Source organism: Dipodomys spectabilis, unplaced genomic scaffold, assembly GCF_019054845.1.
Source record: "Dipodomys spectabilis isolate Male_0828 unplaced genomic scaffold, ASM1905484v1 ptg000062l, whole genome shotgun sequence".
Lineage (NCBI taxonomy): Eukaryota > Metazoa > Chordata > Mammalia > Rodentia > Heteromyidae > Dipodomys > Dipodomys spectabilis.
The window spans coordinates 1,991,537-2,006,385 of record NW_024870739.1 but is presented as its reverse complement, the minus strand read 5'-3'; the positions used below and the strand labels follow the sequence as shown (position 1 = coordinate 2,006,385).

The following is a 14,849-nucleotide window of genomic DNA, read 5'->3' as shown; positions in this document are numbered from 1 at the left end:
ATGATAGTAATAATTGTTAGGTTTTTAAAAAGAGGTAGCCGAGTAAGAACAGCAGCACTCACGTGGTATTCAGGTAAGGGGTAGGTTTATTCAGTAGACCTGCTGGGACCAGGCAAGGTTGGCACTCCATGTAGCAGGGAAAGGCCTGGGAATGAGAGAGAGCTGGGAAAGAGAGAGAGGAAAGAGCTAGAAAAGAGCAGAGAGAGCAGAGAGAGAACAAAGAGAGCTAGAAAAGAGCAGAGAGAGAGCAGAGAGAGTTAGAAAAGAGTAGCGAGAGAGGGCCTCTGGGCCTGGGCTAGGCCTTATCTAGGGTATGGGCGGAGAAAGGTGTGACCACATCAAATTCAGATGTGACCTCAGAGGATGCAGATGTGACCTCTTCCAGGTGTCCCAGTTGCCTAGGTAACGCAGGTACTGGGTGGAGACTTTGCTGCGAGGAGGGTGGAGTCTGCTGGCCATCTAGGAGCAGACCTTACAATAACAACTTGTATTTTTGAGTCCTTAACACATGTCAGACACTCTACCAAGTATGTTTATTTTCTTCTTCTGTGATACTCAGGGCATGGCTCTGAGAGGTAGATTCTATTTTTATGCCCATGACGGATGTGATGCAGCTGGAGATGTGAAATATCCTGTCCAAGACTGCAAGGAATTTTAGAGATGGAACTTAAATCTTGGATGTCTGATTCCAAATCTACATTCCTCCCCTTAGGTCAGGCACACTTGTTAAGTGTGGAATTCATGCGCAGGTACATAGCTGTGCTTTTGGCTTCCTTCCCTCTACCACTCACAATGATAACAGACAGACCAGGTTAATGAAGAGCAGTCTCCATGGCAACAAGAGAAGGCCAAAGAAGTCTTTTCTTCAGAGAAGTCTTTCGTTCCAGCTTTGGCCTTGCTCAGAGGGTGAGAGAGGCTCTGTGCAGGCATGAGCAGGTAGGCTTCTAGAAAGGGTGGTTCCTTTCAAGGAGAAAAAAATTCTGCCAGCTGCCCACTAGTGGTGTTCACCTCTACCCTGGCCTCTGCTGAGGAGGGAGATGGAGGAGAAGCTACAGGCCTGCCTTCCCCAGGGCCATGACTCCAGCAGCCAAGGTTCTACTAATTTCCATGAACTTCTGGAATGTAATTGGATGGAAGAAATAGACATTAAACACATAACAATACACAGTCATGTAGCTGGGCGCTGGTGGCTCATGCCTAGAATCCTAGCTACCAGGAGGCTGAGATCTGAGGGTCACTTCCCAGACAGTGGAAAAAGAGTCCGAGAGACTCTTATCTTCGATTAATGATCAAAAAGTCCAAAGTGGAAGTATATCACAAATGGTGGAGCACCAGATTTGACAGAAAAAGCCAAGGGACAGTGTCCAGGCCCTGGGTTCATGCCGCAATCCCAGCACAAAAACAAAGGAACAAACAAAATCAGTTGTGCAAAGCCTTTGTGCAAAAGGTCGTGAGCATCAAGTGCTGGCGGCAGTGGGAGGGTGGAAGAGACACAAGGAACTTTGCTCGGGCATTTAAACTGAGCAGTGGAACAGTCCATGTTCTAGGACTGGATGGAGGTGCAGGGCAGGGGCAGAGAGCTGCAGGACAGGGGAAGAACTTAAAATGTGACTGAAGACAGTGCCAAGTCTGATGAATTTTAGGAGAGCAGATTATCAGAGCTGTATCTGAAGAAAGTTTGGATAGAGATTGATTTTGGGGTTCAGCAGCTGTCCAGAGGCTGTAGCCTATAGTCCAGGCACACCCCAAACTGCCGATCTTCCTCCTCAGCCGTGACCCCAAGTCCCCTAACAACCTTCAATTGAGAGATGAGAAACAATTAGGTCCTTAATTCAAACAGAAGAACAAGAAGCCCAGCGGGGGCTGGGAAGGTGGCTCAGTGGTAGAGCGCTTGCCTTGCATGCCTGAGGCCCTGGGTTTGATTCCTCAGCACCACATAAGCAAAAAGAAGAAAGCCGGAAGTGGCGCGCTGTGGCTCAAGTGGTAGAGCGCTAGCCTTGAGCTGAAGAGCTGAGGGACGGTGCCCAGACCCAGAGTTCAGGCCCCACGACCGGACCCCCCCCCCCCCAAAAAAAAGAAGCCCAGAGGATCCCATCCCCCAGATCAGAGGCTCCCCCAGACCAGAAGAAGCCCCTGGCTGCTGACCGGTACTCCCTTCCTGCACCAGAGGTTTATAGAAAGAACTTTGATTTTCATTTAAGGTTTTCCTGAGTTATCTTTATGTTTTTGTTTAATCTCCTTTGTACACATAGCCCTCAAGGTTGATGTATGGCTGGCAGAAGATGGAAGAGAAGAGGGAAAGGCATCTTAATCTACAACTTCACCCTCTCCTGGCTCCCAGAGAGGGATCATGTACCACAGCAGGACTTCCTGGAGGCCCCAGGCTGGGTTCACTGACACTGACTCATTGGTGTTCCTCCAAACCAAAGTCTTCTAATGGGAGTCAAGTCTTTCAAGAGTGTTGGTGTTTCCTCCCGTTCAGTTAGGAAGATGGAATTAGAATAGATGGGAGCTGTTCTAGACACAGGGTTAGGAAGTGAGTCCCTTCAGATGCAGCACTGGGTGGCTCATGGTTGGTTGCTATGTTCCCCAAGAGCAGGTCCCGAGTCCCTTTCCCTCTAAAGGTCATCTGTGTGGCTCAGCATTCTCTGTCAGCCCCAGGGATCCTGGGAGATGAGTGTAGGAAATTGAGAGGACCATAAGGTGGCGCCAAACAATAAATGTTCACATTAAATTTCTGTACCCAACAGGGGTCCGTGATGCCCTAAATACATTCTTCCCATATCTCCGGGTCCAGACCCCTCAAAGGGGCTTGGAGAGCCCCACTTCATCAGCCAAGCCCTTAGTAAAGACAGGAGTCAGAGGCTGAGTATTCCTCAACATTCCCCAAACTTGAGCAGCTTCTCTGGTCTGTGTTAGTTCCCCTAAACTAGAACCAACCCTGCCTCCTCCCCGAGGTCAGCCACATCGATGGAGTGAGTCCCAGGCAGGTCTCTGGAAGGAGAAGGGGAGAAATGGAAAGAGGGAGGGCAGTGGGGGTAAAACGCGGCAGGGCCTCTATTTAGGGTCTAGGACCAGGGTCACTACCCCGAGGCCCAGCAAGGTGAGGGAGAGCTCACACGTGTCCCTTTCTATTCTTCAGCGTTCCCTTGGATTTTCTGCTTACTCTCAGTGCCTCTGCCTGTAATCCCAGCTACTGTGGAGGCTGAGATCTGAAGACCATGGTTCAAAGCCAACCCAGGCAGGACAGTATGTTAAACTCTTATCTCCAATTAACCAGCAAAAAGCCAGAAGAGGCGGGTATGGTAGAGCACCAGCCTTGAGCTAAAAAGCTAAACGAGAGTCCAATGCCCTAAATTCAAGCACCAATTACCGCTCCCCTTCCCCCCAGCTGAGCTTACTTCCTTCTTCAATGGCAGAAAACCAACACTGGAGGCTGTTAAAGTTGGGAGCCTAGCTGGGACTGCACGCCTGTAATCCTATTTACTCAGGAGGCTGAGATCTGAGGACTGCAGTTCAAAGCTAGCCCGGGCAGGAAAATCTGTGAGACTCATCTCCAATTAACCACCAGAAAACTAGAAGTGGTGCTGTGGCTCCAAGTGGTAGAGCACTCGCCTTGAGCTGAAGAGCTCAGGAAGAGTGCCCAGAGTTCATGCCCCATAACCAACAACAGCAACGAGAAAGTTGGGGGTTAAGCAGGAGCCTCAATGAAAGGATTGTAGACAGGCAGGAGGGGAGGCTGCCCATGGAAGCCAGAGGGGCCCTGATTAGCTTTCTACTCCCTCCCTCCCCTTCTTCATCTCTCTCCCACCCCACAGGGCAAATCCCTTTCTTAGCACAGAAGTGTCCCGGGTGAGCTGAGCTAAGCCTCCCTCCACCCGTAGCAGCAGCAGCAGCAGCATGGATGCCACACTGCTCCTCAATGTGGAAGGGATCAAGAAGACCATCCTGCACGGGGGCACCGGGGAGCTCCCGAACTTCCTTACTGGGTCCCGGGTGAGTACCCCACAGGCAGCCTCCACCCCATTCAGCCCTCAGTCACCCAGATATGGAAAGCAGGGAGGGGGCCCTTCCTGGTACAGTCTATCCCGAGCATCTGGGACATGCTGAGTTGGTGCCAGTTTACTGGGCAATTGGGCTTCTTGTAGATTACATTTAAGTGTAGGTCTAGAGGAAGGTTTTAGAGAAGTTTTTGGATCCCCATATGGAATCTATTTCAAGAAGGGCTTTTGGCCGGGTGCTGGGGGCTCATACCTGCAATCCTAACTACTCAGGAGGCTGAGATCTGAGGATCGAGGTTCAAAGCTAGCTAGGGAAGGGAAGTCTATTATCTCTAACCAGCAAAAAGCTGGAGGTGTAGGCTGTTCCTCAAGTGGTAGAGTGCCAGCCTTTAGCAAAAAAGTGAAAGGATAGCAACCAGGCCTCAAGTTCAAGCCCCAATATGGGCATAATAGATTTGTCCTGGGGGGGATGCAGATAGGGAGATTTTTGTTTTGTTTGTTTGTTTGGTTTTTTTTGGTCAGTTGTGCGGCTTAGACACTGTCTCTGAGCTCTTCAGCTCAAAGCCAGCACTCTACCATTTGAACCACAGCACTACTTCTGGTTTTCAGGTGGTTAATTGGAGATAAGAGTTTCACAGACTTTCCTGCTTGGGCTAGCTTTGATCTGTGATCCTCAGATCTCAGCCTCCTGAGTAGTTAGGATTACAGGCGTAAGCCACTGGCACCCACCTAGGTAGGGTGGGTCTGAGGCAGCTCAGCTTACCTGGCAAGCCAAACCTGTGGGCAGTGGGAATGGCGTCTCTGGTGATGTGGGAGGTGTGTCATCTAAACCTGGGTCCACGGTCTTGGTGACCAGGTAACCTTTCACTTTCGCACAATGAAATGCGACGAGGACCGCACTGTGATTGACGACAGCAAGCAGGCAGGCCGGCCCATGCACATTGTCATTGGGAACATGTTCAAGCTGGAGGTGTGGGAGACCCTGTTGACATCCATGCGGCTCGGGGAAGTGGCCGAATTCTGGTGCGACACCATCGTGAGTAGCCCATGTTGGCCCTGTTCCTGGGTGGGATACCAACTCCTTTGGCAAGAACAACTAACTGGATTTCGGGGAAATTGGAGGTCATAATAAAACCCTGCAAAGCAAATCTTGTGAGCGGTGGTTTAAAGCCACAAGCCTGTGCCAGGGCTGGTGGTAGGTTTGGGGGAGCATGTGGCCATACCTACCAGGAGGGAGCTGTCCACAGCATGGTGCTGGAAAGTGAGGCCACTGGCCACTTGTTTACACCTCTGCTAACACTGCAATTTATTTCATACTTATGACATGCTTATATTTAATTTTTTTCCTTTTTTCCGGCCCCCCCCCCCCCCCCCAGTCCTGGGGACTGAATTCAGAGCCTGGGTACTGTTCCTGAGCATCTTTTGCTCAAGGATAGCACTCTACCACTTGAGCCACAGAGCCACTTCCAGCTTTTTTTTCTGTTTATGTGGTACTGAGGAATCGAACCCAGGGCTTCATGCATGCTAGGCAAGCACTTTACCATTAAGCCACATTCCCAGCCCCTTATATGTAATACTTTTCAGCCCTGAAAAGGGTGGAAAGGGCCAAACTCATAGACTCCCTGCACAGGCAATTTTTATGGAAACTTTCAGATACACATAAAGGTGACCAAGAGTACAATGAACTTGCAAATCCTTTCCACCCACAAAAGTCACCATCAACCCTGGCCAGTCTTATTCTCCCACCCCCACGTTATTGCTGAGGGCAAAGTGCAGATACCAGACAGTCCCCTGAGAGCATCACAGCAATGCGCATCTCTGAAAGAGGAGGATTTTTTTTTCCAGTCATGGGGCTTGAACTCTGGGCCTGGGCGCTGTCCCTCAGCTCTTCAGCTCAAGGCTAGCGCTCTTCCATTTGAGCCATAGCACCACTTCCGGCTTTTCTGCTTATGTGATGCTGAGGAATCAAACCCAGGGCCTCATGCATGCAAGGCAAGCACTCTACCACTGAGCCACCTTCCCAGCCCCGAGGAGGATGTTTTAAAAGCACAGCAACGTCACACTCAAGTCATTTCTTCCTACTATCTAGCTCTTCAGTTGCTGTTAGGATTTCTCTGGTGTGTGTGTGTGTGTGCGAGCGCACATGCATGCTCACACACATTTATGCACACACATGTGTGCACATGCATGCATGCACTCACACATGCATGCATGCACGCATGCATACATGAACCAGTGTTTTGGCTGAACTACAGGCTTTGTGCTAGCTCAAAGCTGGAAGCTTTTTTTCTGGTTAAACTTTTCTGTCTGGGATCCTCTAGGTCTTAGCTTTCTATGACTCACCAGAGCAAGGCTCTTCATGTATTCTTTAGGAGTGAATGAGATTATTATTATTATTATTTAAAAAATCAGGATTCAAACATCTTTTTTTTTTTTTTTTGGGTCTGGTCGTGGGGCCTGAACTCTGGGCCTGGGCGCTATCCCTCAGCTCTTCAGTTCAAGGCTAGCGCTCTACCACTTGAGCCACAGCTTCACTTCTGGCTTTTTTCTTTTTGCTTATGTGGTGCTGAGGAATCAAACCCAGGGCCTCATGCATGCAAGGCAAGTGCTCTACCACTGAGCCACCTTCCCAGTACTCAAACATCTTTTTGTCTATGAAATTTCCTTTTTAAAAAAAGGCACAATCTATGTAGCCTATACCAGCCACTGGAGTTTTTGCTTCTTCTGTCTCAACTTTCCCAGTGCTGGAATTATAGGCATATACTACCATACCTGGCCTACTTTTTTTTTTTTTTTTTGATATGGACTTGTTGAAGGAACTGGGTAGAAGCAAAGGTACTTGCTTTGCTTTGGAATTGTTTAACATATTCCTTTATTCTCCCATAGTTCTGATTAATTGGAAATTTGATATGAGGGTCTCAAGTTACAGAATCTTTCCTTCCTTCCCTCCCTCCTTCCCTTCCTTCCCTCCCTCTCTCTCTCCTTTCCTGCCTGCCTTCTTTCCTTCCTTCCTCCCTCCCTCCTTCCCTTCCTTTCTCCCTCTCTCCCTCCCTCCTTTCCTTCCTTCCTCTCTCCCTCTCTCCTTTTATTTTCTGTTCTGTAGAACTTGTGATTAGCATTTCTTACTGGGAGGAGCTCCATGCCCTGTGACCTGAGCGTTGATTGGGGGTTAGTATGGACAGTCTTTTTTTTTTTTTTTTGTCAGTCGTGGGGCTTGAACTCTGGGCCTGGGCGCTGTCCCTCAGCTCTTCAGCTCAAGGCGAGTGCTCTACCACTTGAGCTACAGCGCCACTTCCGGTTTTCTGGTGGTTTATTGGAGATAGGAGTCTCACGGTCTCTCCTGCCCGGGCTGGCTTTGAACCATGATCCTCAGATCTCAGCCTCCTGAGTAGCTAGGATTACAGGCTTGAGCCACCAGAGCCCGGCCAGTATGGACAGTCTTAACTGTCCATTACAAAGCTCCCTCTGGTTTGCACCCATTGACGGTGGACCTGAATGACCTTATAAAAGAGCCATTTGGGAGGACAGTAGCCCTGAGTTTGAACTGTGTTTTTTTATTAGCTGGGTGACCTGGGAGGTCTTTCTTGCCTTTTGCCTTTCCATTTCCTCATGTATAAATAAACCAAAGCTTAAAGTAAGAGTTGTTTTGGGGGCAATAGCACCGTATGAGGTAATGGAGGATAAGTCAGGACATGCATAAGCAATTGCAATGTGTCCCGAGTCACACAGGGGACAGGGACTGAGGTGGGAGTTTATTGTCCAGGCGTAATTCTAGTTTTTTCGTCGTTGTCTTCTTCCTCTCCTCATCCTCCCCCTTCTTCGCCTACTCCTCCTTCTTCTCTGTCATCTTTTTCTCCTTTTCTTCTTCCTTCTTCCCGCCTCCCCCTCCCCTTCTTCTTCCCCCTCCCCTCTCCACCCCCTTCCCTCTTCCCCCTCCCTGCTCCTCCTCCTCTTCCTCCTCCTCCTCCCCCCTCCTCCTTTTCCTCCTCCTCCCTCTCCTCCTCTTCCTCCTCCTCCTCCTCCTCCCCCTTCTCCTCCTTTCTTCTTCTTGGATTTGAACTCAGGACCTCATGCTTGCTAGGCAGGTACTCTACCACTGAGCCATGCTTCTAGCCCCTCTAGTTTTCCTTAAAAAATTATAACTAGTTGCACAAGGGGCTTTTTTTTTTTTTTTGATCCAGTCGTGGGGCCTGAACTCTGGGCCTGGGCGCTGTCCCTCAGCTCTTCAGCTCAAGGCTAGCGCTCTACCACTTGAGCCACAGCGCCACTTCCACAGCACCACTTCCGGCTTTTTTTCTTTTTGCTTATGTGGTGCTGAGGAATCGAACCCAGGGCCTCAGGCATGCAAGGCACCTTCCCAGCCCATGCACAAGGGGCTTTTAATTCAACATAATCAGTTTATGAGTTACCTGGCTCCACGTTCACATATGTACATTGACTGCTATGGCTGAACTTGCCCACCCCCTCACTCACAACACAGGGTGCAGCTTCCTGGTGTTCACTTTGTGAGACTGTCTATGAGTTCAAAGGAATTTCACTGTTGGATCCCCACTGCTGACTCCATAGTTCAGTCAACACTTTGGGTTATATATGCGTATGACACTATATACAATCATATATGTTCATATTTTAGATCTAACCCAGAGCGGTAAGATCAGTGATTCTGGAAGTTTCTGCCCTAAAATGGGTTCTTTCTTTCCCTGCAGGGAGGACCCTGGTCTTCACATGCCCAGTCTTGGTTGCATCATCTTAAAAGGGGGTGGACGGGGTGGCAGCTCTCTCTCAGTGTTCTGTGGACAGTTTCCGTGCGAAAGGGGCAGGGGCAGGAAGGGCAGGGACATATGTCTATTAGTACGCAAACTTCTTGAATTAAAAAAAATGGTGATTAATTTCAATACAAAACCAGAAAAGCAGTCCACAAGCCTCCAGTCTAGTCAGGCTTGCAGGCAGAACCAGAGTGGGAGAGGGGTGGGCATGATGGGGGCTCAGCTATTCTAAGGTTACATAGAGCCCTGGTGTGCCCGTGGCTGCCTGTGGCATCACACACCTCCGTGGCAGGCACAAGGCCAAGTGGAGCCCTTTCTCCCTCCTGCCCAGGCACATTCTCTTTCCTGGGATTCCTTCCAGCTCCTGGTGGCATTCCACAGTCCACCTGTGCTGCTCAGGGCCTTGGGCCGCTGGGTGTCTGAGGCTCTGGCTGTGGTCTGTCCTCCCCTCTCTCGGCTGCTGAGCCTCTGGCCCTCCGGTGTGTGCTGTGTGCTCCCTCAGCCCAGCCCTAATCCCATCAAGCCATCTGCCATCTGCCCACAGGCCCCAGGCAGCAATGGGCATCCAGGCTAATCCAGGTCCCCGTGATGGGGAGGTGACCTTCCACCCTAGCTTCCAGTATCTCAATATCCCAGCTGGGCCTCTTGGAGCCACTCCAGGGAGGTGAGCAATGACCCCAGCTGGGGAAACTGAGGCTCTACTTGGAGCAGGCCTGTGGAGCCCTTGGACTGCTTTCCCAGCCCTCTTCTACCCAGTCCTCAAGGTTGTGAGGCTCAGACCTGTCTTTTCACCACTCCCACTGATTCCCACAACTGCAGGCAGGCAGACCATGGAGACAGGAGGACAGAGGCTCACTGTTGAGTAGCAGCCCCTCCAGGCTGCTACTTGCTCCCTGGATGTCCCAGAACTCTACTTCTCTTCTGCTTCTGACTGTCCAGGACCTCTTGGAGGTTTCTCTAGAGGAGAGATCTGTATTAGCGGTTACAGGGCCAACAAGAGGCAGCCTGAGCCTAAGAGCCTGGTGTGGGGAGAGGTATGTGAGGCTTGGCTCTGTGATTTGCCACTTGTGTGGCCTCCAGCCAGTTGCTTAAACTCTCTAGGCTCCTGCTTCCTCATCTGTGACATGAAGATGTTAGAAGTACCCTCCCTTGCCTGGGTACAGGTGGCCCCTCCTGTAATCCTAGCTACTCAGGAGGCTGAGATTGGAAAATCACGGTTCAAAGCCAGCAGAGGCAGACAAATGTGAGAGACTCTTATCTCCAGTTAAGCAGCATAGAGCCAGAAGTTGGAGCTGTGGCTCAAGTGGCTCTGGGAAAAACAAAAGAAAACCAAGTGCAAGGCTCTGAATTCAAACCCCAGTACTAGTATAAAACCAAACCCAAATGATAATCCCCTAGCCTCCTGTGGTTCTGAGTTCAGAAGGAATTAGGCACATGGCTGCTCACAATTGTGAGCAGCTGTGGATGGCAGGTTCTGTGCTGCTGAGGGCACACAATAGGGGCCATTGTGGGTCAGCTGGCTCAGATGCCCTCCCCCCATCCATTTTCCTCCCAGCATACAGGGCTCTACCCCATCCTGTCTCGGAGCCTACGGCAGATGGTGGAGGGCAAGGACCCCACCAGCTGGCACGTGCACACATGTGGGCTGGCCAACATGTTCGCCTATCACACACTGGGCTACGAGGACCTGGATGAGCTGCAGAAGGAGCCACAGCCCTTGATCTTCGTGATTGAGCTGCTGCAGGTGCAGGGCTGGGGCTGGGGGTGGGCTGTCCCAGTGTCAGAGAGGGACCCCCCCACCAAGATCCCCAGCTCCAGCCGCCATGCAGCATGGCCTCCCCAGAGAACAGAGGAATTGGAACTAGGGGTGGAGGAGAGGGGTACTCCTTGGCTCTTCTAAGAGAAGATGCTCATGTAGAACCCATTTTCAAGCAATGTGACTCATATTCATTTTGGAAACATTTTCCTTCTCCTTCTGTTTTTGTTTTTCAACATTTCATAGTGGCCCAGCCTTGGTCCCTGTGGTGTAGGTTTGAACTTGCTTCTGGGGTAGTGGGGAAAGGCACCATGAACTGCTCTCATCTGGTTGCTTAAGTTTGTGGGCTTCAGAGAATGGACACAGTCAAGGTCAGGGCAGGACTTAGTTTATGGCCAGGACTGAGGGGCTACATAAGAAATACAGAAAGAATAGCCGGGTGCCGGTGGCTCATGCCTGTAATCCTAGCTACTCAGGAGGCTGAGATCTGAGGGTTGCAATTCAAAGCCAGCCCAGGCAGGAAAGTCTGTGAGACTCTTATCTCCAATAAACCACCGGAAAACTGGAAGTGGCTCTGTAGCTCAAGTGGTAGAGTGCTGGCCTTGAGCTGAAGAGCTGAGGGACAGAGCCCAGGCCTAGAGTTCAAGCCCCATGACTGACAAAAAAAAAGAAATACAAAAATAAGAACAGACATCTGTGTCAACCAGGGGCCCTCATGGCCCCCCTCAAACAGTTGCATGTCTGCACAAGGAAATCCCTTCCAATCTGCTCTTCACAGTGCACGTTGGTTTATTAATTTTGTGTGTGTGTATGTGTGTGTATGTTGGTACTGGGGCTTGACTTCAAGGCCTCACACTTTCATTTGGCTCTTTCACTCAAGGCTGGCACTCTACCATTTGAGCCCCACTTCTTCTGTCTTTTTGGTGGCTGATTGGACTTCTCCTGCCTGGCTTGGCTTCGAAGGGTGAACCTTGTTTTTTGTTCTTTTTCGTTCTGGAGCTCAGGGCCTGGGCACTGTCTCAGGTTAGTGTTCCAGGTTAGAGCTTTGCCACTTGAGCACCACTGCACTTCTGACTTCTTGGTGGTGAATTGGAGATAAGAGTCTCACAAACTTTCCTGCCCAGGCTGGCTTTGAACTTCAATCCTCAGATCTCTACCTCCTGAGTAGTTAGGATTACAGGTATGAGCCACCAGTGCCTGGTTTAAACTTCTGTATTTTTATAAGGATTTTTTTCCCCCCAGAAGCTGGCAGCAAAGTGTTTTGTATTAATGCGAAACAAGTAGTCAGGACAGCTTTCTGAATATTGGAAGTGAAATGTCTCCAGGAAAGGATCTCTTTACAAAGCAGGCAGTGATTTAGTGCAGGGCCCATTGCATCACCGTGGCCCGACAAGCGGACTTCAGGGAGACTCAGGCCAGGCATGCCTGGCCCCTGCCTCACTGACCCGAGGCTTTCGTGGCAGGTGGAGTCCCCAAGTGAGTATCAGAGGGAGACATGGAACCTGAACAATGAAGAGAGGATGCAGGCAGTGCCCATCCTGCACGGAGAAGGGAACCGCCTCTTCAAGCTGGGCCGCTTCGAGGAGGCCTCCAGCAAGTACCAGGAGGCCATCATCTGCCTGAGGAACCTGCAGACCAAGGTGGAGGCTGCAGGCTGGGACCTGGGGCTGGAGGGGAGGGTACAGCCCTGTCCCCATGGGGTGTGTGTACATGTGTGTGTGGGAGGGGGAAGGAGTCATGTCCTAGCTCATGGCTGGTGCTCTGTGAGGGCAGGAGAAGCCCTGGGAGGTACAGTGGCTGAAGCTGGAGAAGATGATCAACACTCTGGTCCTCAACTATTGCCAGTGTCTGCTGAAGAAGGGCGTGTACTACGAGGTGCTGGAGCACACAAGTGACATCCTTAGGCATCACCCAGGTGGGGGACTGGGAGGGAGAGGGTGGGGGTTGGTGGGGAGGGGTTGGGACTGGGGGACTGGGGCGCTTGGTGAGGGTGGGCTGGGGGACTGTGTGGGCTGGGGGCTGGGCTGAGGTGAGGGACTGGGGGTTGGGGTGCTAGGCAGGGCTGGGGACCTTGGTAGGGTGCAGGGCATTGTCCTGGCCACGCTGGCACCTGCACAGACTCCCACGGATACTCTTCCCACCTTATGAGGCAGCAGGGTTTGTGTCTGCTCAGCCAGCTGTGTATCCCCAGCACTTAGCCCCAGGCCTGGTGATGATGGGCAGAGTTTACTGTAGGAGGCATATTTTATTTTAACGTGCATTTGAGCACATGTGCCAAGGGCTCAGCCAACTTGTGATTTTGTGAAGTAGAGACTAGGCTTTTCCATTTTTAAAATTATTTTGGGGGGATGGTACTAGGATAAGAGCTTAGGGCCTTGCACTTGCTCAGCTGGCACTCTATCCCTTGAGCAAGCCATGTAGAGGAAACAAGTTACTAGCCCCATGATGTGGGAATGTGGGAATGTGGCCATATTTGTAAAGGAGGCATCTGGATAAAGTTAAAGCAACAGCCGTCAAGGACTCAAGGCCCGAGAATGAAATCTTCCTTCTTTGTTAACCCTTAAAACCCCAGTGTGTACCCAGGGCCAGGCCGGGACAAGGACAAGGGTACACAATTTGGGGAATCCTACCAGAAACAGACTACAATAGAATACAAAATCCGCTACCAGGCTTTGGAGGGTCCTGGCTGAGGAGGGGAGCAATCGCTTCGGGTTTTCACAATCAGGAAACTGAGGCCAAGGGCAGTAGGGGAGGGGCTCAGAGTCCTGGCCTCGTGGGTGAGTGTGGGGCGGTGAGGCCCTCTGGCCAGGCCAGGGTCGGGGGGATGGGAGGGGGGGTCAGCGTGTGGCTCTCCACAGGCATCGTGAAAGCCTATTATGTGCGCGCCCGGGCGCATGCCGAGGTGTGGAACGCGGTGGAGGCCAAGGCCGACCTGGAGAAAGTTCTGGAGCTGGAGCCATCCATGCGCAGGGCGGTGCGCAGGGAGCTGAGGCTGTTGGAGCAGCGCATGGCAGAGAAGCAGGAGGAGGAGAGGCTGCGCTGCCGGAGCATGCTGGGCCAGGGCGCCTCGGAGCTGCCTTCCTTCCCCGCTTCGCCATCGACTCCCCCTGGGGAGTCCTTGGCCCCTTCCTCCCCTCCTCCCTCCCCTGGTCCCCAGCTCTCCAACGACTGCACTGAACCCGAAGCCCCTGGGTCCTGTGGGCAGCGGGGCACTAGGCCCTGAGCAGACAGGACGGGCACTTCTGGTTCCAGTGGCCAAGATTGTGCTGTTGCTTTTTAATTTTTAAAAATATTTTTTGAGGATTGGGAATGTGGCTTAGTGGTAGAGTGCTTGCCTAGCATGCATGAAGCCCTGGGCTCCATTCCTCAGTACCACATACACAGAAAAAACTGGAATGGTGCTGTGGCTCAAGTGGTAGAGTGCTAGCCTTGAGCAAAAGCAGCTCAGGGACAGTGCTCAGGCCCTGAGTTCAAGCCATAGGATTGGCAAAAAAAAAAAAATTAAAAAAAAAAATTGAGGACTGGGAATATAGCTCAGAGGTAGAGCGCATAACAAAAAACAAAAAACAAAAATTGAATTCAAAGTCATACATGGGCCAGGGTAACAGAACAAAACAATAAAGCAACAGTCAAAAGAGCACAGGAAGAGAGTTTAGAAATAGCAAACCTTTCCTCTCCTCCTCCTCCATTCTTTAGCTCACACCTTGAGTATTAATCCCACCTGGGTTTTTGTTTTGGTTTTGTTTTTTGTTTAGTCTTCCACTAGTTTTCTGTATTTGTTCCACAGCCTCCCCTGGGACATTTTTCCCCTCCTCAAGTCAAGGAAAACTGAGGTATTTTTAAATTTAATTTTTTGTTGGTCACGGGGCTTGAACTCAGGGTCTGGGCACTCTTCCTAAGCTTTTCTGCTCAAGGCTAACTTGATCTCCACTTCCTGTTTTCTGGTGGTTAACTGGATATAAGAATCTCACAGACTTTCCTGCCCTGGTTGGCTTCTAATCGCCATCCTCAGATCTCAGCCTCCTGAGTAGTTAGGATTACAGGCATGAATGCTCTCACCCCTTCTCTTCCTACCCCTTCATTTTGGAATAGTTCCATTGTGGGATGTCTTCCTGTCTCTCTCCTTCTCTTGGTTATTTTGATAACATTATACATGACACCCAGGACTCACTCACATCCCATTGGCTCTTGTGGGTCAGATGACTCCTTCGTGTAGCAGGAGGTCACAGCCCTGGGCTCCACCTTCTCTCCCCCTCCTTTCCCCCACCCCTTTCACCCTCCTACCTCATCCTGCTCTCTGAAGGTCCATGCTCTTTACTTTTTGTT

The 14,849-nt window shown here is 50.9% G+C and overlaps 1 protein-coding gene across 1 annotated transcript; it reads left to right on the top strand.

Moving 5' to 3' along the window:
- Positions 1 to 3,900: 3,900 nt before the first annotated feature.
- On the top strand, positions 3,901 to 13,746 carry Aipl1 (aryl hydrocarbon receptor interacting protein like 1). Its single transcript, XM_042680595.1, has 6 exons — positions 3,901 to 3,996; positions 4,858 to 5,037; positions 10,323 to 10,511; positions 11,987 to 12,163; positions 12,297 to 12,438; positions 13,382 to 13,746. Exons 1-6 carry the CDS (start codon positions 3,901 to 3,903, stop codon positions 13,744 to 13,746), a joined length of 1,149 nt encoding a protein of 382 aa, XP_042536529.1.
- Positions 13,747 to 14,849: the final 1,103 nt, after the last annotated feature.